This window comes from Rhinopithecus bieti, unplaced genomic scaffold (genome assembly GCF_001698545.2).
Source record: "Rhinopithecus bieti isolate Rb0 unplaced genomic scaffold, ASM169854v2 scaffold_61298, whole genome shotgun sequence".
In the NCBI taxonomy this organism is placed as follows: Eukaryota; Metazoa; Chordata; class Mammalia; order Primates; family Cercopithecidae; genus Rhinopithecus; species Rhinopithecus bieti.
Genome location: NW_016823727.1, coordinates 1205104 through 1228268, shown reverse-complemented (window position 1 = coordinate 1228268; position 23165 = coordinate 1205104). Strand labels below are relative to the sequence as shown.

At 41.0% G+C, this 23165-nt stretch overlaps 1 protein-coding gene across 1 annotated transcript in view; it reads right to left on the bottom strand.

The window, feature by feature from the left end:
* FGD6 (FYVE, RhoGEF and PH domain containing 6) overlaps window positions 1-23165 on the bottom strand; it is a 144308-nt gene that overhangs the window by 71431 nt on the left and 49712 nt on the right. Inside the window, exons 4-5 of the mRNA XM_017861741.1 lie at window positions 8722-8789; window positions 8608-8638 (exon numbers count right to left, since the gene is read on the bottom strand). Coding sequence (XP_017717230.1) covers window positions 8608-8638; window positions 8722-8789 — 99 coding nt within the window. The remainder of the gene's footprint in view (window positions 1-8607; window positions 8639-8721; window positions 8790-23165) is intronic.

Genomic DNA, 23165 nt, shown 5'->3' with positions numbered 1-23165 from the left:
GGGTGACAGAGCGAGACTCTGTCTCAAAAAAAATGAAAAAAAAAAGAATCTTTCTCTTCACATATTATTTTTCATTTACTGTTCTCTAGACTATCTGTACCATGTTTTAATATATGTCAATACCACCACACCCTATTACTCCAGAGGACTTGGAAAGGGTAGGGTAGGAGATAAGTATTTGCCTAGATTTCATTGTCCCCTAAGGGTGGGCCTCAAGATATAAGTAAAACAGAGTGAAATCTGTTCCACAGTCCTTGAGAATTCAAAAACAAAGATTTTTTTCCATTTTAGAAACAGCAGTTTTAATTAAAATCTGAAAGCAAAGTTTGGGTAAATGACTAATAGGCCTTATCTTCCCTTACCTTTATTTCCAAATGCTTTCCCTTCAGGAATTTACCGGCAAATGAAATCAACCAAAAAAGATACTGTTCCTTCCACTGATCTTTTCAACACCTGCCCCTAAAATACGTATATTAACCATGATTTTTTTTTTTTTTAAACTCTGGACAGCCAAAACCTCACAGATAACTTAAAGTATGTGAAAGGATTCTTTTCTAAAGGATGGCTATTTTGAAGAAGTCCAATCCTCTTATGCTTAATCAATGTTAAAAATCCCTTCACTTAGGACTCAGTACCTGGGACTAAGTTTATTGATCCAACAGTCACATTAGCCCAAAGGAGCCAACTACTCATACCAGTAACTAAAGGACTATCTTGTATACCTAATTAGTATCATATAAAATAAGAGTATTTAGTTCTCATAGTATTATAAGCTCTAATCCAGAAAATCACTCAGAACATCTCCAGAAACCAAATGGATATCAGCCAAATTTCACCTCCCAACAGCTTGCTTCAATCAGCACTCACATCTACTATGATAAAATAAAGCCACTTAACACTTTTGAAAATCATTAGGCTGTCTGCTATCAGGCAGGGCTATAGAATACATTTATTTATGCATCATGAATAATGTATTCAAAGCAGAATAGTTAAACATCCTCTATGGTTATCTTTTTTGCTTTTGTTTTGACCAGTTTAGTGACTGATATAATTTGGATGCAAGAGTTCCTTGCTCAGCAAAGCAATAAGCACCACTCTTTCTTCTGGTAGAATAAATGATGACTATATTTGTCTCCTGGCAGCAAGATAACTTTTGTTTCCCAGTTGGAAGGTATTTCCTCTGCCATGACAGTGACAGTGATGTTAGCTGCTAAGTAACTTAAGGACCTGGTTTGACACAGCTTTTGCCAGACCCTGCATTCCATATGTCTGCCACCATTGCCAAAAAGGGAACTTGTTTATTTAAGACACATTTAACAGAGACCAGCCAAATACAAACTGAACTGACCAGTGAGATGGCTGCCTCTAAATGGACGCCCCTGTCACACACCAGGCAAAACTCTGCTTTTCCCAGTACTACTGGAAGTTTTTAGGCAGCTCGGAATGGACTGATGGCCCATGATGTCTTCTTTTAAATTATAAGTAGTATGTCAGTATAAAATAGAAATTTAATAATTAAAATAGTAGAAGTACACTTAATAAAGACTATAAGAATTTTGAGACTATATAGCCATGAAACCCAGAGAGTTACCTTTTTTTTTTTTTTGAGAGAGTGAGTTTCGCTCTGGTTGCCCAGGCTGGAGTGCAATGGCACGATCTTAGCTCACTACAACCTTCGCCTTCCAGGTTCAAACGATTCTCCTGCCCGCATAGCTGGGATTACAAGCATGGGCCACCACGCCCAGCTAATTTTGTATTTTTAGTAGAGATGGGGTTTCTCCATGTTGGTCAGGTTGGTCTCGAACTCCCGACCTCAGGTGATTTGCCTGCCTCGGCCTCCCGAAGTGCTGGGATTATAGGCGTAAGCCTCAGCGCCCGGCTTACTTTCTTTTTTTGATAAAGAGTTTCGCTCTTGTTGCCCAGGCTGGAGTGCAGTGGTGTAACCTCAGCTCACTGCAACCTTCATCTCCCGGGATCAAGTGATTCTCCTGCCTCAGCCTCCCAAGTAGCTGGGATTACAGGCGCTCGCCACCACGCCTGGCTAATTTTTGTACTTTTTGGTACAGATGAGGATTTCACCATGTTGGCCAGGCTGGTCTCAAACTCCTGACCTCAGGTGATCTATCTGCCTCGGCCTCCGAAAGTGCTGGGATTACAGGCATGAGCCACCACACCCGGCCTTTTTTTTTTTTTTTTTTTTTGAGACAGAGTCTTGTTCTGTTGTTCAGGCTAGAATGCAGTGGCGAGAACTCAGCTCACTGCACCTCCAACTCCCAGGTTCAACCATTCTCTTGCCTCATCTCCTGAGTAGCTGAGATTATAGTTGTGTGCCACCACGTTTGGCTAACTTTTTGTATTTGTAGTAGAGATGGGGTTTCACTATGTTGAACAGACTGGTTTTGAACTCCTGGCCTCAAGTGATCTGCCTGTCTCAGCCTCCCAAACTGCTGGGATTACAGGCGTGAGCCATCGTGCCCAGTCAGAGAATTACATATTCTAAGTAAGCACTTGACAAAGATTCTGTACTAGTCAGGTTCCTGAATCTTTTCTTAGGCCCATCTGTGCACTTTCTTACAAAATCCAGTTTTAGCAAGAACCTCCCACCCTTGATATTGTTCGGGTTCTTCATCCTCTACCATTGCCCAGGTGATGTATGATCATCCTGGCTGGTCCGTCTTCTACAAGAATCCCGTTAAGTTGGTTAAGCCAGAATCTCCCTTGCTCCTGAAGTTTCTTCTTAGTAATTTTCCATCCACTAACTCCCACTTTGCTCCTCCTTGGCTATAAATTCCCACTTGCCCATAATATATTTGGAGTTGAGCCTAATCTTTCTCCACTACTGCAAAATCCCATTGCAGTGGTCCCTATGACTATTGTTTTTTGTTCTTGAGATGGCGTCTTGCTCTGTTGCCCAGGCTGGAGTGTGGTACGATCTCGGCTCACTACAACCTCCATCTCTTGGGTTCAAGCGATGCTCCTGCCTCAGCCTCCCGAGTAGCTGGGATTACAGACATATGCCACCATGCCCAGCTAATTTTTGTATTTTCAGTAGAGACGGGGTTTCATCATGCTGGCCAGACTGGTCTTGAACTCCTGACCTCAAGTGAACTGCCCACCTCGGCCTCCCAAAGTGCTGGGATTACAGGCATCAGCCCCTGCTCCAGGCCCCCTAAGCCTATTGTGATAGTCCTGAATAAAGCCTGCCATACTGTGCTTTTGCTTCGACAAGTGTCATCGAATAATTGGGCTCCACTCCCAGTTATGGCCTCCATAACCACATGCAGCAGCCCTGGCCCCAGTCTCATTCCCTCACCTCTTGGGCCACCATTTCCTGACAGCTGTGTGCTACGGCCCCACTGCCAGATGTAACTAATTCACACAGGAACCACTAGCAGAATCTTTAACTTCTCAGCTCTTCATGAACCTCAACCACTGCCAAAACTGGTGCCACTGGGAGGAGGTGACATCCTTTTTTAATAAAAGGATGATTACAACATATGTCTGGTTATTTTTCTAAATGTTAACAACCAGGATAATTTGGGAAAGTGTGATGACACTTAAAAGCCAGAGGCAAAGCTATTTTGAGGCAGAAGAATCTAAATTCACCAAAACCTTGACGAAATCAGTGAGGATGCAAGACAGCAGGATTAGCCCTTCAAAAGTTAGATCCAGAGTTTAATTTTTCACACTGGAAAAGCCAGGTAAAAAAAAATATTAAAGTAGTGGGGGGAGGAGTTAAGAGTGTGAAAATGTTAGTTAGCTGTAGAGTTTGCTGGCATCAAGTACCTAGACTTCATCCTTAAAACAAAACCTACCGAATATTCTGCATGCAAAATTGAACCACCTACACTGTAGTTTCTGGTCATAAAAAGCAAATGCTTGTTTAATGTGGAATTTGTAGAACTAGAAATGGGCCTCTGAATTATGAAGCATATGATAATATTATTCTTACTAATTCCCCAAAACTTACAAATAAGAATCAGATCAACTTTAAGTTGATCTTTAATTCTTTTGAGATATTAACATATCAGCCTTGCCAGCTTGAATCACTTAGGGAAGACCTCAGCAAAAAAGCAATGCAAATAAAATCAAGTACGAGCATCTGAGGCAATGAAGCACAAAACAGATGGCCTTGTTCATGGGGTCAGGCTTTATATCTCCAGCACCAACAAGGGGTATGTGACTTAATTACCAGCTGTCCTGACCCAGCTGCCTGACCTCAGGGCATTACTGCACTACTACCATGACCCAGTGAATTACAAAGACCAAAGGAACATATGGACAGACATGGAGCTCTACAAGGTTCCCTGTCCTCATGAAGGACACCAGGAATCACTTCACTTTAAGCAAAAGCAAAGCAGCTGTGGGGGTCAAAGTGCTATGATAAATATGCAGAAATGAGTGTGAAACTATGAAGTAAAAGTAGACGTGGGAAAGTCCCCACATTAACCATTTGACTTTGTTTTTAAAATGAAAATATTTTCCCAATGAAATTATTCTTCCCTCTCTATATGTAGACCCGGTGATACGGTATGTAATCATCAGTGGTGCATAATCATCAATGCAAAACTGTAGAAAACATAACTGAAAGCAATCTTTTATGTCTAGTTTCTAATCTCCTTTAATAACACTAACAAGCAATCATCATAGTATCTCTAAGTGACCAAGATCTAGCTTCATCTTCATCTTTAGAAGATGAAAAACAAGTTTCTCTCGTTTCCAGGGCGACTAAAAGAATTCTGAAAGCAAGCTAATATATCCAAAGATATACTATATTCTATACAGCATGGTAGAGATTTCAAATAATAATTTTCAATCAGTTACTAAAGAACAACTGAGTACAAGGGGTCAGACAGACCAGACTTCAAAGTCTGGTTTTGCCATTAAATGGTGGGTTATTTTTGACAATTAGCTTACTTTCTTCATTGAAAAAAATAGGAATAACATCTACTTGATAGGGTTGTTATGAAGGTTAAAACAGATAATTGATGTAACATAGCATGCTGGAAGGAACATAAAGAGCACTCAACAGAACACCATTTATTTAACTAAAGGAGATTTGGTTAAGTTAAATGATCAGATGAACATCATTTAAGATCCACGAGTCACCTTCCCTCCCTCTCTCCACAAGTCCCTGAAGGCTTGGAAAGAGAACTGTGAAACAGAGGCATCTAAAGAGAAGGAAATACCAAACCAAGGTAGGGAAAACACTTCAGCAGCAAAACAAAGGTACTCTGAACAATGAGCTTCATTCAGTGAAGGACAGTTCTCACGTGAAAGAAGCTCCTCCAGAGTGAAGGTTTGGTAGCCATGTCAATAGAAGCTAGAGGAAGATTCTTTACAACTAAAGAAGAAATGCTGAAAATGGTTCACAAGACTCAAAAGACAGGGTGTATTCAGTAAAACAGGATGAAGTGATTTTAACACGGAAAAAAACATGAGAACTGAGAAAGTCCTTTACAATGCATTAAAAAAAAAAAATCTTTTCTACTTAGTAACAGACATCTGGATGCCTAGGGTAGCCTTGCCTCTGCCTCTATGGATTTTATTGAGCCTCTCAAATTTTCAAGGGGATGTATGTCTCCACCTAAAGAAATTAGTGAAGCAAAGATGCTTCCTTGCTAATACTATATAGCCAGTCCATCTTTGTCAAAAAAAACCCTTCCAAATATATATAACATACATTATATATTTTATATATACTTAACATATATATTATATATTTAACATATTATATATATTTAACATATTATACATATATATTTAACATATATTATATATATATTATATATATACACACACTTTTTTTTTTGACGGAGTTTCGCTTTTGTTGCCCAGGCTGAAGTGCAATGGCGCAATCTCGAGTCGGCGCAATCTTGACTCACCGCAACCTCTGCCTCCTGGGTTCAAGTGATTCTCCTCCCTCCGTCTCCTGAGTAGCTGGGATTACAGACATGCGCCACCATGCCCGACTAATTTTTGTATTTTTAGTGGAGACGGGGTTTCTCCATGTTGGTCAGGCTGGTCTCGAACTCCCGACCTCAAGTGATCCACCCACCTTGGCCTCCCAAGGTGTGGGATTACAAGTGTGAGCCACCGCACCCAGCCCAAATATTTTTTTAATGTATACTATTCACACATTTACATAATATTTTTACAGAGCTATTTACTAAGTCTAGCTCCCATCAGAGAGCAAATAAGACAACCAAAAAAAACCTTCCTATTACTTGTACTTAATTATATCACATGTCTACAGTGTGGTGGGGATGTTCAAGGAAGAGCAGCAAATATACAAGAAATTCATTCTGAAAAGTCACTTATTTATCAGACATATTATAATTTATATGAAATGACAATAAGCTTGACACTCAACAAATTTGTTAGGGTGACAAAATAATGTCCTTTTTTTTTTTTTTTTTTTTAAAAAAAGAGGGTTTGCTGTGTCATCCATGCTAGCATGCTGTGGTGCAATCAGCTCACTGCAGTTTTGAACTCCTAGGCTCAAGGGATTCTTCTGGCTCAGCCTCCTGAGTGGGTGGGATTAGAGGTGTGTGCTACCCATGCCTAGCTTTGTCCTATCATTAAAAAAAGAAAATCTATTACAAAAGAGAACTGTCTGGGCATAGTGGCTCATGCCTGTAATTCCAGAACTTTGGGAGGCTGAGGTAGGCAGATTGCTCAGGAGTTCAAGACCAGCCTGGGCAACGTGGCTAAAACCCATCTCTACCAAAAATAAAACAAATCAGCCTGGCGTGGTGGATGCCTGTGGTCCCAGCTACTCAGGAGGCTGAGGTGGGAGGATCGCTTGAGTCCAGGAGTTAGAGGTTGCAGTGAGTGGAAATCGTGCCACTGCACTCCAGCCTGGGTGACAGAGTGAGACTCTGACTCATTAAAAAAAAAAAAAAAAAAAAAAAAGGAGAAAGAGAGAACTTACCAATATTACCAATATAGCCAAAAGTCAACATAAGAAACTATTCACAGGGAAATATTTTCTCAAAACAAATTAGCAAGGTTAAGAATTTTTTAAGAATTTCCAAAGCTAGAGATTTTTCACATAGGAATCAGGCCCCTATTTTTGTTTTGTTTTGTTTTGAGACAGAGTCTTGATCTGTCACCCATGTTGGAGTGCAATGGTACCATCTTGGCTCACTGCAACCTCTGGATCCAAGGTTCAAGTGATTCTCCTGCCTCAGCCTCCCAAGTAGCTGGGACTACAGGTACGCCACCACACCTGGCTAATTTTTGTATTTTAGTGGAGATGGGGTTTCGCCATGTTGGCCAGGCTGGTTTCGAACTCCTGACCTCAGGTGATCTACCCGCTTCAGCCTCCCAAAGTGCTGGGATTACGGTCGTGAGCCACCACACCAGGCAAGGCCCCTGGGTTTCTGTTGGACCAAGTACAGAGCACAGGTAATCATTTAGTGAATGTGAATCATCCATAAGTGTAACCCACTTTTCATGTTCATATGTATCCATTCAAAGAAAACCTGAAAATAATGATACTGTTTGCCAAGACATAAATTGATGTATATTTGATGAACCTTTCATTTCTCCACAATTAAGCCTAATTTATGATGTTAATAATTATACCACCACATAAGTAAACTGTCACTTCAACTCCTTTTTTTATTGTTTCATTTACCTTTTCCTTTTGTTTTACCCCTTTCTTAAGTCTTAATATCTTGCCTAAATATAATTGAAATAAAGTAACACTAAAAGCACTTTAACTGCCAGTGCATAATGAAACTTGTGAAAACCTGCAAGTACAAAGGAGCGCATGAGAAAAATGAATATGCACCCAGACACACATCGTAATTCTTTCCTAACAAGTCTGTTCAAGTTGATAATTATAGGCTAGCTGCAGTGGCTCAGGCCAGTAATCTCAGCACTTTAGGAGGCCAAGGCGGGCTGATCACTTGAGCCCGTGAGTTTGAGATCAGCCTGGGTAACATGTCGAAACCCCATCTCTACAAAAAATACAAAACTTAGCTGGGCATGGTGGTGAGTGCCTGTAGTCCCAGCTGCTCAGGAGCCTGAGGTGGGAGAATTGCCTGAGCCCAGGAGGTTGAAAGGCTGCAGTGAGCTAAGATGGTACTGGGCAACAGAATGAGACGCTATCTCAAACCAAAAAAAAAAAAAAAAGTTGACAATTTAAAAAACGGAAAATACAACTAAAACTTAGTTGTAAAAATGTCTATTTCTAATCTCTCCTAAATGGAGGTGGTAAAAGGAAAAACAGTAAGAAAATTATCTATTTCAAGTCTGTTTCTGGGAGCTTATTTAGATAGGAGAAAAACACTTTTGGATAATGATAATGATATTCTTCATGTATTGCTAATGCAAAACTCTAATAGCAAGTATCTTCAGCAAATGCCTAAGAAAATATATTATCACCTTAAAAACTGTTATGAAGACATAAAGTTTGAAGACTTTGGACATATAGCTACTAAGACTCTTTCAGAAATCATCTTATCTACATATACATGAAATACATACATTTTAGAAAATGTCTATCATTAAGTTAGTAATGCTGAAAACTTCTAGGGGTAGGGAAAGTACAAAAGGGAATATTCTTAGACTTCAAAAAAAAAATTAGCAGATACTTACGATATGCAAAAGTTTTAACACATCCACAAACCTGTAAAAAACAGCAATGAAAAAATGTTTTAAATGTGCCAATGGGGGGAAAACAGTCTTCTGAATTGTAAACTAGATACCTACACTTTCTCTGAGCTCATGATCTCCTTGGCAATATGATGAACTTTACTTTTCATTCCATTATCTTCATCCTGTGGATAAGAGCACACTGAGCATGAACTCATAAAAGAATAATGAAGATCAGTTATGAGCTCCTCAGACACGAATTTTAACTCTGATACTTGTAACTTTCCTACTAGTACACAGTTCATACTATATAACATTTCAAATGGCAAACGTGGAGAACTGGATGAGGGATAAACCATGTCACAGAAGTAGCTGAGAGCAATCAGTAATCTTCACTGTCATTAGCTGGGTTGATAAATTGCTCTGAGTAGCTACAGAACCTTGCTAGGACACAACCATCAGTGGTTCAAAATGGAAGTCACAAACTAAAAAGGCTACAGGGAGAATGGCCCCTTACAGATAGATACCAGAAGAAGAGTTATTTGGGTGTGTACAAATAATTTAAGAATTTGGCCAGGCGCAGTAGCTCACACCTGTAATCCCAACACTTTGGGAGGCCGAGGAGGGCAGATCACGTGAGGTCAGGAGTTCAAGACCAGCCTGACCAACATGGAGAAACCCCGCCTCCACTAAAAATACAAAATTAGCCAGGCGTGGTGGCTCATGCCTGTAATCCCAGCTGCTCAGGAGGCTGAGGCAGGAGAATCGCTTGAACTCAGAAGGCAGAGGTTGCGGTGAGCCGAGATTACACCATTGCACTCTAGCCTGGGCAACAACAGTGAAACTCCGTCTCAAAAACAAAAACAAACAAACAAACTAATTAAAAAAAAAGAAATTAGTGAATATCCAACAGGAATGTAGATGAGAACTTCACCTTAAGTAAAGGTATTTTAACTCACAACTTAAATATAGTCTGAATAGGCCTCTTCTTCAATCTATACCAAATATAAGTCAACACTACAGTCACAGGCTCTCCGAATTTCCTTAAAATCCCTTTTAGATATATGTTCGTAGAGTCAAGGCAGTTTTATTCTAAGGAGCTGAAATGAAATTCTTTTGTGTATGTGTGTGTGTGAGACGGAGTCTCAGTCTGTCGCCCAGGCTGGAGTGCAGTGGTGTGATCTCAGCTCACTGCAACCTCCGCCTCCCGGGTTGGAGAGATTCTCCTGCCTCAGCCTCCTGAATATCTGGGACTACAGGTACGTGCCACCGCACCCGGCTAATTTTTTTCTTGTATTTTTAGTAAAGACGGGGTTTCACCATGTTAGCCAGGATGGTCTCGATCTCCTGATCTCATGATTCGCCCGCCTCAGCCTCCCAAAGTGCTGGGATTACAGGCGTGATCACTCACCTTTTAAACTACACATAGCTCTATATTCCTTAGGAAGACTGCACTCTTAAGCACAGTCTGACTTTGACCTGGTAGACCATGTATCAAGCACTAAATAATCATACATAAGTGTCTACACACACATACACACACAAGGATAACTGTTATTTTGAAAAAATATTTTAGCAAGTCCAAACTTTTCTATCACAATGGGGTTCTCCATATAATCTGTAGATAGAAAGTTTAATGTTTACAAACTACAGTGTATAAATTTTAAATTAGAAATGAGCTTGGCATGGTGACTCATGTCTGTAATTCCAGCACTTTGAGAGGCCAAGTTGGGAGGACTGCTTGAGCCCAGGAGTTTGAGACCAGTCTGGGCAACATAGCAAGACCATGTCGTTAGTAAAAATAATAATAATAATAATAACAACAACAACATAAAATTAAAGTTACAAATGCATTAAAAATGAGAAAACAGAAACCAAAACCATTTAGGGAACTGAAGCCCCGACTCTTCATTTCCAAATAATGTGACACCCCTTAAAGATCAAGAGGGGATCTCATCAGTATCTTTAAAGAAATGCAGGCACACTATAGGTGTAGACGCATTTGATTACCGGAGTCAGCTAAAATGTGTACCATCTCTACACAGAAATTTTAAGTAGCTGTTAATTTATTTTTGGCATCTACCCTTTGTTTCCTCTCCTCTTTTTATCACTCTCCTTTTGTTAGGTCTCTACTCTGTACCTTTTTTTCCTCTCCTTCTTAGGACCTTGCTCTATCTACCAGGCCCTGCATTACACAGACTTGTGTAGAGGAGGCTATGCCACACAAAAATTAACTAAAAATGTGAAAACCGTAAACTTCCAGAAGAATACATTTTTAAAAATCCTTATGATCTTGAATTAGAGTTATTAGATATGACACCAAAAGCATAACTGATAAAAAAAATTGATAAATGGAACTTCATAAATTGTTTATGCTTCAAAAGACACATCATTAAGAAGATAAAAAGATAAGCCATACACTGGAGAAAATATTTGCAAATCATGATTCTGAGAAAGAACTAGTAGCTAGAATACATTAAGAACTCTGATAGGGCTGGGAGTGGTGGCTTACGCCTGTAATCTCAGTATTTTGGGAGGCTAAGGCAGGCAGATCGCTTGAACACAGGAGTTTGAGACCTGGGCAACAGGTGAAACCCCATCTCTAAAAACAATACAAAAATTAGCTGGGCATGGTGGTGCACACATGTAGTCCCAGCTACTCAGGAGACTGAGGTAAGAGGATCACTGAGCCATGATTGAGCCACTGCACTCCAGCCCCGGTAACATAGCAAGACCCTGTCTTCACAAAACAAAAAAATAGAAAACAATTAGCCAGGCATGATGGCACACACCTGTAGTCCCAGCTATTTGGGAGGCTGAGGTGGGAGGATCACTTGAGCCCAGGAATTCCAGGCTGCAGTGAGCTATGATTGCAATATTGCACTCGTTTAGGCGACAGAGTGAGAACCTGGCTCTTAAAAAAAAAAAAAACAAATTTCAGACAAACGAAAAGGCTGTGCGCGGTGGCTCATGCCTGAAACCCTGGCAATTTGGGAGGCTGAGGTGGGAGGATCACTTGAGTACAGGAGTTTGAGACCAGCCTGGGCAACAAAGCAAGATCTCACTACTATTTACAAAAAAAAAAATTTTTTTTAAAGAGATAAAAGATGTGAATGTGTGAAGAAACATTTCACCGAAGAAGATATAAGAATGGCCAATAAGTACACAAAAAGTTGTTGAACACAGTTATGAGGGAAATGCAAATTAAAACCTCAATGACATACTTCACACCCACACAATGGCTGTAAAAAAAAAATAAAAAAATACCTAGTGTTGGTGAGGATGTTGACCAACTGGAACCTTTATCTATTGTTGGCGGGCACGGTAGCCCTTACTCATATGGTGTGAGAAATGAAAAACAGCTCAGAGCAATCTGAGCTATGTGAGGTACGCAAAATTTATCAGGCCTAGAGAAACATGAGTATGAGACTTCAGTAATGTACCAACCCCCATGCCCAGGTGCAACAGTTTAAACGTATTTTTGTCCCTGACCAGCCGCCTCCACCCAGTCTCCATGTTCCTAGAATTTGTGAAACAAAGAACAATGTAAAGTCAATCAAATAGCTTATGGTATTTTAATATAAAATTATTGATAAACAGCTTAGGAATTGCCTCTTCTTTTCCTTTAATTTTTTAGGTATGTGCACTTCCACTTGTGCGGAAGGCTGAGACAGGAGAACTGCTTGAACCCAGGAGGTGGAGGTTGCCATGAGTCAAGATCTCGTGCCATTGCATTCCAGCCTGGGTGATGAGAGTGAAACTCCGTCTCAACAAAAACAAAACAAACAAACGAAAAAATCCACTTGTGGCTGGACATGGTGGCTCATGCCTGTAATCTCAGCACTTTTGGTCAAGACAGGTGAATCACTTGAGGTTAGGAGTTCAAGACCAGCCTGGCGAACATGGTGAAACCCTATCTCCACCCAAAATAAAAAAATTAGCTGGGCGTGGTGGCACACACCCATAATCCCAGCTACTCAGGAGGCTGAGACAGGAGAATTGCTTGAACCTGGGAGACAGAGGATGCAGTGAGCCAAGATTGTGTCATCACACTCCAGCCTGGGTGACAGAGTGAAACTCCATCTCAAAAACAAAAATGAAAACAAAAACAAAAAAAAAACCCACTTGTGGCTGGGCGCAGTGGCTCACATCTGTAGTCCCAGTACTTTGGGAGGCCAAGGCGGGTGGATCACTTGAGTCCAGGAATTTGAGACCAGCCCAGCCAACATGGTAAAACCCTGTCTCCACTAAAAATACAAAAATTAGCCGGGTGTGGTGGCGAGCATCTGTAATACCAGCTACTAGGGAGGCTAAGGCAGGAGAATCACTAGAACCCAGGAGGCAGAGGTTGCAGTGAGCCGAGATCGCACCACTGTACTCCAGCCTGGGCAACACAGCGAGACTCTGTCTCAAAAACAAAACAAAACAAAAACCCCACTTGTAACTGCTCCTAACAGGAGTCTTGAATCTATGCTCTAGGCTTGTAGTCCTCAAATTTGGCCCACATAAACTCTGTACTTATATTAACATGCCTCATTTTTTTTTCCCATTAGGTCGACAGGGTTTTCTATTGTCTCCTGATGTCATTGAGCACAGAATGTGTATTTCTTCTCCCTGTTATTCTGAGATCATTTTCAAGAGAAAGAAGTCAGTACCATCTTTACACTTTCATTTTAAAATCTGAAGTTCGTAACTGACTTTCCATCATTTGATAGCAAAGTTAGTAAGATAAAACAGTTCTACCGCCAGCCCATTTACTGCTCTACACATAAATTTGAAAACATTAGTGATCATTAGAATCACAGATCTTAAATTTCAGATTCCCAGGTACTGTCTTAGAAATTCTGATTGTGTAGGTTTAAAATGGAGCATTAAAAGTAGATGTCAGAAGAGGGAATTACACAGGGCACGGTGGTTCACATTTGTAATCTCAACATTTTGGGAGGCAGGAGGATCACTTGAGGACAGGAATTCAAGGCCAGCATGGACAACATAGTGAGAGCTGAAAAACACACACACACACACACAAAAATAGCCAGGCATGGTGGCACATGCCTGTAGTTCCTAATCACTCAAGAGGCTGAGGTAGGAGGATCACATGAGCCCAGGAGTTCAAGGCTACAGAGAACTATGATAAGTAACAATAGCCCTAGTTGGCCGGGTGCGGTGGCTCACACCTGTAATCCCAGCACTTTGGGAGGCTGAGATGGGCGGATCACTTGAGGCCAGGAGTTGGAGACCAACCTGGCCAACATGGTGAAACCCTGTCTCTACTGAAAATATGAAAATCAGTTGAGTGCGGTGGCGCACACCTATAGTCCCAGCTACCTGGGAGACTGAGGCATGAGAATCGCTTAAACCTGAGAGGCAGAGGTTGCAGTGAGTCCAGGGTGACAGAGCGAGACTCTGTCGAAAAATGAATAAATAAATAAATAGCCCCATCCTTCAAGAAGTGAACAAGGGAAACAAACCGAATATATAAATAACTATATATAAGCACAACTATGAAAAGTGCTGCCACCTTGAAGGAGAGAAAGACCATAATCAGGCAGAGGTGTGTCAAGCAGGAAAGGCTTCACAAAGAATAAAGCATTTGATGACTCCAAATCACTGTTTAAACACAATCCATCAGCTACTCCCATACTAGCTACTGCAGATACCAACTCATTAATGCCAGAAACCTGGACTCTTCTTTTTTGTCCCCAGTCACCTTTTATTATTACAACTGAGTCAAGTCCTGTCAATGTGTCCTGAAGATTTAAATCTTAAATGATCCTTTCCTCTCCTTCGATGTTGCCTCCTTACGTCTTGCCCTCACTATTACAGCAACCTAAGAGGTTTCCTTGGCTCTGTGTTTACTCCACTGCAACCCCTTCTGTACACTGCCACTAGAATATTTCTAAAATGCAAATATAACCAGGTTAGTTCTCAGGCTAAATGTCAGCAGCTCCCTATCACAGATGGATAACAAAGATCCAAGTTTCCTTTGCCAAGTATATTAGGCATTTCACGATGTGTCCACTTGCCTTCACCAACCTCCTCCCTCCTCCTCCACACTGTGTACTATCTACCCCACCATGCTGCAACTCCAGCCGTGCTCTGCCCTGCTGTGTCTGTCCCTTTGACCATATACCTTTCCTTTTGCCTTGACTTGTTTCCCGATCACTTTTTCTCCCTGAAGATTTCTGCCTTTCATATTCCACACGTTCTTTAAGACAACACTCCAACTTTTTTTTCAGGATGGCTGCCTTGATATTCTTTCCCTCCCACTTTCAAAGGACAAGACAACTTTCTTGCTCATGTAATGTTTATAGGACTTAACCCAGTAGACTGTTTTTACTTGCCGAAATGTCTGAATTCCCTCTAGTCTCTGATCTAATTCACCCTGTAGCCTTCTGCACATAGCACGCTGCTTGGTCCACTGTGCAATTCATATTTATGAATAAGCAAATGTGTACAAGGATGGCTGCCACCTTCTCAGAATCTAAGACAGAGCACACTGCTTTTGAAGATGTGTTGCATAACATGAAAATGCAAACTCAAATGAACTAAAAGCTTTAATCACATAAAAGAGTAGGAGGTTGGACTAAATGATTGAGGTCTTTTCCAATTCTAAGGTTCTAGGAGTCTATATATTCCATTGTCCATTTTACCTTCTAAACCAGGAAAGCTACAGGGCTAAATAAAGAGGTATAAAAATTATTAGAAATAAGTCAATGGATTACTATCTTCAAAGTGGACAGAAAGTCAAATATAAATTAAAAAAAAATTAAAAGCTCTATATTATCTCCAACTTGTAAGAACAATGACTGATTCTGACCCAAGTCAAACAGCGATGGAAAAACACACACCCCATGGCATCTCAACTTTTCAGCTAACGAAAATCCTCACTTAAATTATATTGCATTTCAAAGCAGTTTCCTGTTAAATAACAGCGTCTCCCAAAAGTACACTGCTGTGGAAGTTGAAACATGAGCCACAAACAAATGAAATAACTGTCAAGGTCACAAAATAAGTCAAACAAATTCCAAAACGGAATCTTTGATCTGAAATCTAGTTTTATGTTCCGATCTCTTGATGCTAGCCCAGCTTTGTAAATTCTTAATTGTGTTCTTATCATTTCACATTTGTTCACTACAAGTGACGTTCAGTGAAATTTATCCATTCCTTTTTTTTTTTTTGAGACAGAGTCTTGCTCTATTGCCCAGACTGGAGTGCAGTGGTGGGAAACTTGGCTCACTGCAACCTCCGCCTCCCGCGTTCAAGCAATTCTCCTGCTTCAGTCTCCCGAGAAGCTGGGACTACAGGTACACACTACTGTGCCTGACTAATTTTTGTATTTTTTTTTTTTTTTTTGAGACCGAGTCTCGCTCTGTCGCCCAAACTGGAGTGCAGTGGCCGATCTCAGCTCACTGCAAGCTCTGCCTTTCGGGTTCACGCCATTCTCCTGCCTCAGCCTCCCGAGTAGCTGGGACAATAGGCGCCCACCACCTCGCCCGGCTAGTTTTTTGTATTTTTTAGTAGAGATGGGGTTTCACTGTGTTGGCCAGGATGGTCTCGAACTTCTGACCTCAAGTGATCCAGCCAACTGGGCCTCCCATAGTGCTGGGATTACAGGCAGAAGCCACCCTGCCCAGCCTATCTATTACTTTTTAATGGAATTATTAAAAGGACTCTTCTATCCTACTCTAGAGTTCTAATAAAAAACAAAAAATGTTAACATCCAGACTTGCCTGAGAAACATCTCTTTATCATTAAGTTATTTCAAAAATGAGGTGACATCATGATTAATCTCTAAACAATGCTCCCTTAGGTTTTCGCCCTTTCTTTATGAAAGTATGTATCATATGAGCTACTTTACAAAGAAGATTTTTTTAAAAAACAAGGAAATCGATATATAAGAAAGATGAAGAGGATGATTATTCTAACCACAAACAAGTAGAATACATCTTACTTTTTAAACAAGCATTTAAGCCCTGAAAGGAAAGACCAAAATTATAAAATAAAATTTAGAAAAGGGAACAGGACAAATCAGCATGGCTAGGTATTTCACCTCAACATGTTCCACTGACATCATTCAGCTTCCATGGCTGTACCAGGTTGTTAGTAGAGACAGATTGGGTTACAAACCCCAACATGGGGTTCCAAGGCAAGTTACTTAACTTGTATAAAACTCCTTTTCTTCATGCAAAATGAAGAAAAACAGTACCTATGTCAGATCCGTATCAATTTTCCTTTTTTTTTTTTTTTTTTGAGTTTCACTCTTGTACCCCAGGCTGGAGTGCAATGCCATGATCTCGGCTCACTGCAACCTCCACCTCCTGGGTTTAAGAGATTCTTCTACCTCAGCCTCCCGAGTAGCTGGGATTATAGGCATGTGCCACCATGCCTGGTTAATTTTTTTATTTTTAGTAGAGATGGGTTGGTTTCTCCATGGTGGTCAGTCTGGTCTCGAACTCCCAACCTCAGGTGATCCACCTGCCTTAGTCTCCCAAAGTGCTAAGATTACAGGAATGAGCCACAGAGCCAGGCCAATTTTGTTTTTTCCTAAGTGAGATGAGGCCTCCCTGTTGACCAGGCTGGAATGCTGTGGCGTGATCTCCACTCACTGCAACCTCCATCTCCTAGGTTCAAGCGATCCTTCCACCTTAGCCTCCTGAGTAGCTGGGACTACAGGCACGAACCACAGCACCTGCCTAATTTTTTGTGTCTGTTTTTTTTGTAGGCATAGGGTTTTGCCACATTGCCCAGGTTGGTCTTGAACTCCTGGGTTCAAGAGATCTGTCCACCTCGGCCTCCCAAAGTCCTGGGATTACACGTGTGAGCCACCACACCTGGCTTGTTTTAATTTTCTGTTTTTTTTTTTTTTTTTTTCTACAATAGGTAGAAAACAGTCTGTTGCTCAGACTGGAGTGCAGACTGGAGTACAGTGGCCTGAATATAGCTCACTGTAGCTTCAACTTCCCAGGGGCTTGCACTGCCACGCCTGGCTAATCTTATTTATTTTTTGTAGAGACAAGGTCTCACTATGTTGCCCAGCTTGGTCTCAAGCTATCCTCCTTCCTTGGCCTCCCAAAGTGCTGGGATTATAGGCATGAGTCACCATACCCAGCTTGATATCACCGACTTTTCCTGAGTTGCTAGAAAGCCAAATTTGTGGCCCATCCTCAGCTAATGAATAGGACTACATGATATACATAACTCTGTACAAATCTTCCGTTAGTACTACTGTTTTTCCTTCAGCAAGGCTTATTTTATAACAGCTTTGTAGAGAAATAATTCATACACCACAAAATATGTTTTTACCCCTTTAAAGTATACAATTCAGGACAGGTGCAATGGCCCATGCCTATAATCCCAACACTTTGGGAGGCCAAGGCAGGAGGATTGCTTGAAGCCAGGAGTTGGATGCCAGCCTGGGAACCATGGCAAGACCATGTCTTTAAAAAAAACAATTAGCTGGGCATGGTTGTGAATACCTGTAATCCTAGCTACTAAGGAGGCAGAGGCGAGAGATCACTTGAGTCAACGAGGTTGAGGCTGCAGTGAACATGATTGCACTACTGCACTCCAGCCTGGATGACAGAGCAAGACCCCATCTCAAAAAAAAAAAAGAAAGAAAGAAACTCCATGCCCATTATCAGTCATTCCTCATTCCTATTTTATGGCTGAATATTATTCCATTACAGGAATATATCACATTTAGTTTATCCACTTATCATTTGATTAGTATTTGGGTTCTTTCTACTTTTTTTTTTTTTAGTCAGAGTCTCACTCTGTGGGCCAGGCTGGAGTACAGTGGCATGATCTTGGCTTGCTGCAACCTCTGCCTCCTGGGTTCAAGCGATTCTCCTGCCTCAGCCTCCCAAGTAGCTGAAATTACAGATGTGCACCACCACACCTGGCTAATTTTTGTACTTTTAGTAGAGATGGGGTTTCACCATGTTGGTCAAGCTGCTACCGAACTCCTGACCTCAAGTGATCTGCCCACCTTGGCCTCCCCAAAGTGCTGGGCTTACAGGCATGAGCCACCACACCTGGCCCTTTCCACTTTTTTGATTATTATGAATAATGCTGCTATGAACATTCCTCTACAAGTTGTTGTGTGGACATATGTTTTCATATCTCTTGGATGGACACTTAAGAGTAGCATTGCTAGGTCATATGGTAACTCTATATTTAAACTTTTCAGAGTTACCAGACTGTTTTCCAAAGTGGCTGCACCATTTTAGATCCTACAAGGACTCCCATTTCTTCACATCCTGACTAGCACTCGTTACTGTACACCTTCCTGATTATGGCCACCCTAGTAGGTGTGCAGTGGTACCTCACTGAAGCTTTGCTTTGCATTTCTTTAATGGTTTATGATGTTGAACACCTTTTTACATTTTACATGCTTATTGGTCACTGCATATCTTCTTTAGTCTATTCAGATCCTTAAGCCTGGGTGATTGATCTTTGATCTTTTTACTGTTTGAGTTTCTTTCTTTTTTTTTTTTTGGAGATGGAGTCTAGCTCTGTCACCCAGGCTGGAGTGCAATGGTGTGATCTCGGCTCACTGCAACCTCCGCAACCTGGGTTCAAGCAATTCTCCTGCCTCAGCCTCCCGAGTAGCTGGGATTACAGGCATGCACCACCACACTGGGCTAATTTTTGTATTTGTAGTAGAGATGGGATTTCACCATGTTGGCCAGACTGGTCTCGAACTCCTGACCTCAAGTGATCTGCCCGCCTCGACCTCCCAAAGTGCTGGGATTACAGGTGTGAGCCACCACACCCAGTCAAACCACCGCACTGGGCCTGAGTTGTTACATTTAGGTCTATAATCCATTTTGAGTTAGTTTTTGTGTATGTTGAAAGGAAGGGGGTCCAATGTCATCCTTTTGCAGGTGGATATCCAGTGATTCCAGCACTGTTTACATGCTGACACCCCGATTTCTTTAAAAAAAATTTTTGACTTTTGTTATTACACACATTTTTTTTCAAGTCACCTGAAATCAATTGTGAAGTGATATTTGTGTAAATAAACTGACTTCAAAAAACTACTCAACCAAGGTCATACAGTTAGTAAGTGACAAATCTAAGACTAAACCCAGGTCTTAGGATGCCAAATTTCAAGTTTTCCCATTAAAACAAAATACTACCTTACATGTAAATAAGTTTCATATTTACTCATAGATAAGAAAAGGCAAGCCAGAAACAATATGTTTATTGGTAAGATTACAGAAAGCTTGACTTGAGATGTTTAAGATTTGGCTGGCTTATTTTCATAAAAATTAATAATAGCAGCCAGGTGCGATGGCTCATGCCTGTAATCCTAGCACTTTGGGAGGCCAACGTGGGCAGATAACCCGAGGTCAGAAGTTCGAGACCAGCCTCACCAACATGGAGAAACTCCGTCTCTACTAAAAATACAAAATTAGCCGGGTGTGGTGGCGCATGCCTGTAACACCAGTTACTCAGGAGGCTCAGGCAAGAGAATCACTTGAACCTGGGAAGCAGAGGTCGCAGTGAGCCGAGATCACACCATTGTACTCCAGCCTGGGAGACAAGAGAGAAACTTCATCTTAAAAAAAAAAAAAAAGGCCGGGTGCGGTGGCTCANATCACCTGAGGTCAGGAATTTAACAGCCTGGCCAACACGGCAAAACCCCGTCTCTACTAAAATACAAAATTAGCCGGGTGTGGTGGCGCATGCCTGTAACACCAGTTACTCAGGAGGCTCAGGCAAGAGAATCACTTGAACCTGGGAAGCAGAGGTCGCAGTGAGCCGAGATCACACCATTGTACTCCAGCCTGGGAGACAAGAGAGAAACTTCATCTTAAAAAAAAAAAAAAGGCCGGGTGCGGTGGCTCACGCCTGTAATCCCAGCACTTTGGGAGGCCAAGGCGGGTGGATCACGAGGTCAGAAGATCAAGACCATCCTGGTGAACATGGTGAAACCCCGTCTCTACTAAAAAAAGTACAAAATAATTAGCCGGGCATGGTGGCAGGCGCCTGTAGTCCCAGCTTCTCGGGAGGCTGAGGCAGGAGAATGGCGTGAACCCGGGAGGTGGAGGTTGCAGCGAGCCGAGATCACACCACTGCACTCAAGCCTGGGCGAGAGAACAAGACTCCGTCCCAAAAAAAAAAAAAAAAAAAAATCAATAATAGGTAAAAATCTACAAAGCATTCACTTTGTGTTAAGCACCGTTCTAAACAGCGTATAACCACTTAATACTCACAATAATCTTAGAAAATAAAGTCAAGTGTCCCCTTTTTTTCCTCCTCTTTTTACAGACGGGGAAACTAAGGCAAAGTAAAATTAAGTAAGTTGTTCAAGATCACAGAGCTAGTAAGTGGTGGGAATGCAGGCAATCTGACTCCAAAGACTGTGTTCTTACCACTATGAAAGCAAATTACTTAAGAGAAAGGCATTCACCAGGCTGTGGCCAGATGGATTAACAAGTGTCTAGAAAGAAAGAGACTATTCTATTATTACTATTGTTGTTCCAGATGAAGAGACAGAGAGAGAAAATTCGTTAGCGTGGCTGAGAAGTCTAAAGGAGGGAAATTATTAGTACTAGTGGCATCAGGTAAAAAATGTTCAGTGTCCATGATTGGGGTGGAGGGTATTGGGAATATTTAATGGGTACAAAAACAGAGATAGAATGAACAAAATCTAGTATTTGATAGCACAATAGAGTTACCAGTCAACATGTACAATAATTTATTGTACATTTTAAAATATGAGTATAACGGGAATGTCTGTAACACAATCACATAAAGGCTTGGTAAATGCTTGAGATAATGAAAAAAATTTGTATTCTGTTTCACTAAAAAAAGTCTTATCTATTGTTTCACTAAAAACAATGTCCATGATTAAAGAAATAGTCCTTTTTTTAACAACAACAAAAAAAAAGGATAAAGATTTAACAGGGCTACTGCAATACAGCACAACTAATAACATAAAATAATAATATAAATACAGGAAGAGAAAGGAAAGGCAGGCACAAACGCAGAGGAAGGAACCCTGGGAGTCTCCACTGACCACAAAATGAATGAGTCAACCAGGCGGTGTTATCACAGGATGTGTTGGAAAGAGACATAACACTGCTGGGTTAAAGATTAATCCTTCCTTTATACGATATATCAGTGAGATCCCTGATAGAATGTGGAAACCAATTTTGGTCAATGCTCCAAGAAATATGGAAAGAAATGGGAAAAGATTCAGGCAAAACAAACAACTAGACCAAAACAATAGAAAAGAGTGTCTGCTAGGAAAATAAAAAACTTGGAGTTGCTTTTCAAAGAGAGTCAGGATTGATTTAATTATGGCCCTCAAGAAGACAATTTGAGGCTGGGCACGGTGGCTCACATCTATAATCCCAGCACTTTAGGAGGCCGAGGTGGGTGGATCACCTGAGGTCGGGAGTTCGAGACCAGCCTGGCCAACATAGTGAAACCCCGTCTCTACTAAAAATATAAAAATTAGCTGAGTATGGTGATGGGTGCCTGTAATTCCAGCTCCTCGGGAGGCCGAGGCAGGAGAATTGCTTAAACCCGGGAGGCAGAGGTTGCAGTGACTCGAGATAGCACCATTGCACTCCAGCCTGGGCAACAAATGCGAAACTCCGTCTCAAAAGAAAAGAATGTGGGCTACATAGAAGCTTAGAACCTGAGTACTGCTTATCTCTAGTAAATGCCAGTGGTACCTGGAACACAGTGTGAATTCTACAAATATTTGTACAATCTATGTCCATGAAGCTGCAACATGGAAAATGAGCTTTCAGATTAAAGCAAGACAGACACCAGCAAGACACAAAAGGAATTACATGATAGTCAAAGTAAAATCTACACATGGTTGAGTGCTGTGGGTCTTTAAGAAGAGAGTCACTCATCTGTCTTAGGGGTTTTACAAATTCACTAGCCTAAGTAATCTATAGTGGTTACTCCCAACACCATGATTTAATACTTCAGAGCATAGAAATGAAATCTTGCTAGCTATAAATAAATGATCACTGAGCTATTATGTGCTCATCATGGCTATTATGAGCTATTATAATACTCAATATCATCAGTATTCTAATGTTTTCCATGTATCAAATTATTTAATCCTCACAATTCTATGAGTACTATTCTTTTTTTATCTATAAATGGTACCCTTTAGTCCCAAAAGGTTAAAGAATTGGCCCAAAGTTGCCCAGATCATAGCTGATGGATCTGGGACTTAAATTCAGACTGCTGCACATGGGCCATTCATTTAAGGTTGAAAATAAATTTAAACAGAGCAAAAGTATTAAACAGGAAGGATAATAGATTGATAAAATTATGGCACAGGAATTAGGTGAAATTATGGCACACTAATTTTCTCCATGGCTTGCTATGCTGCATGGATCTTTTCAAATTCCACCTTGCTGTAACATTCCTGGGGATATTGGTGATGTACTAACTTTTTTCCCTTTAATAACATCTTTTTAAAAATGTGGTTTCAAATGAAAGATCTGCCAAACTAGACAGACATTATAATGAACCCTCGCATCATGCATCTTTTTTTTTTTTTTTTTTTGAGACGGAGTCTC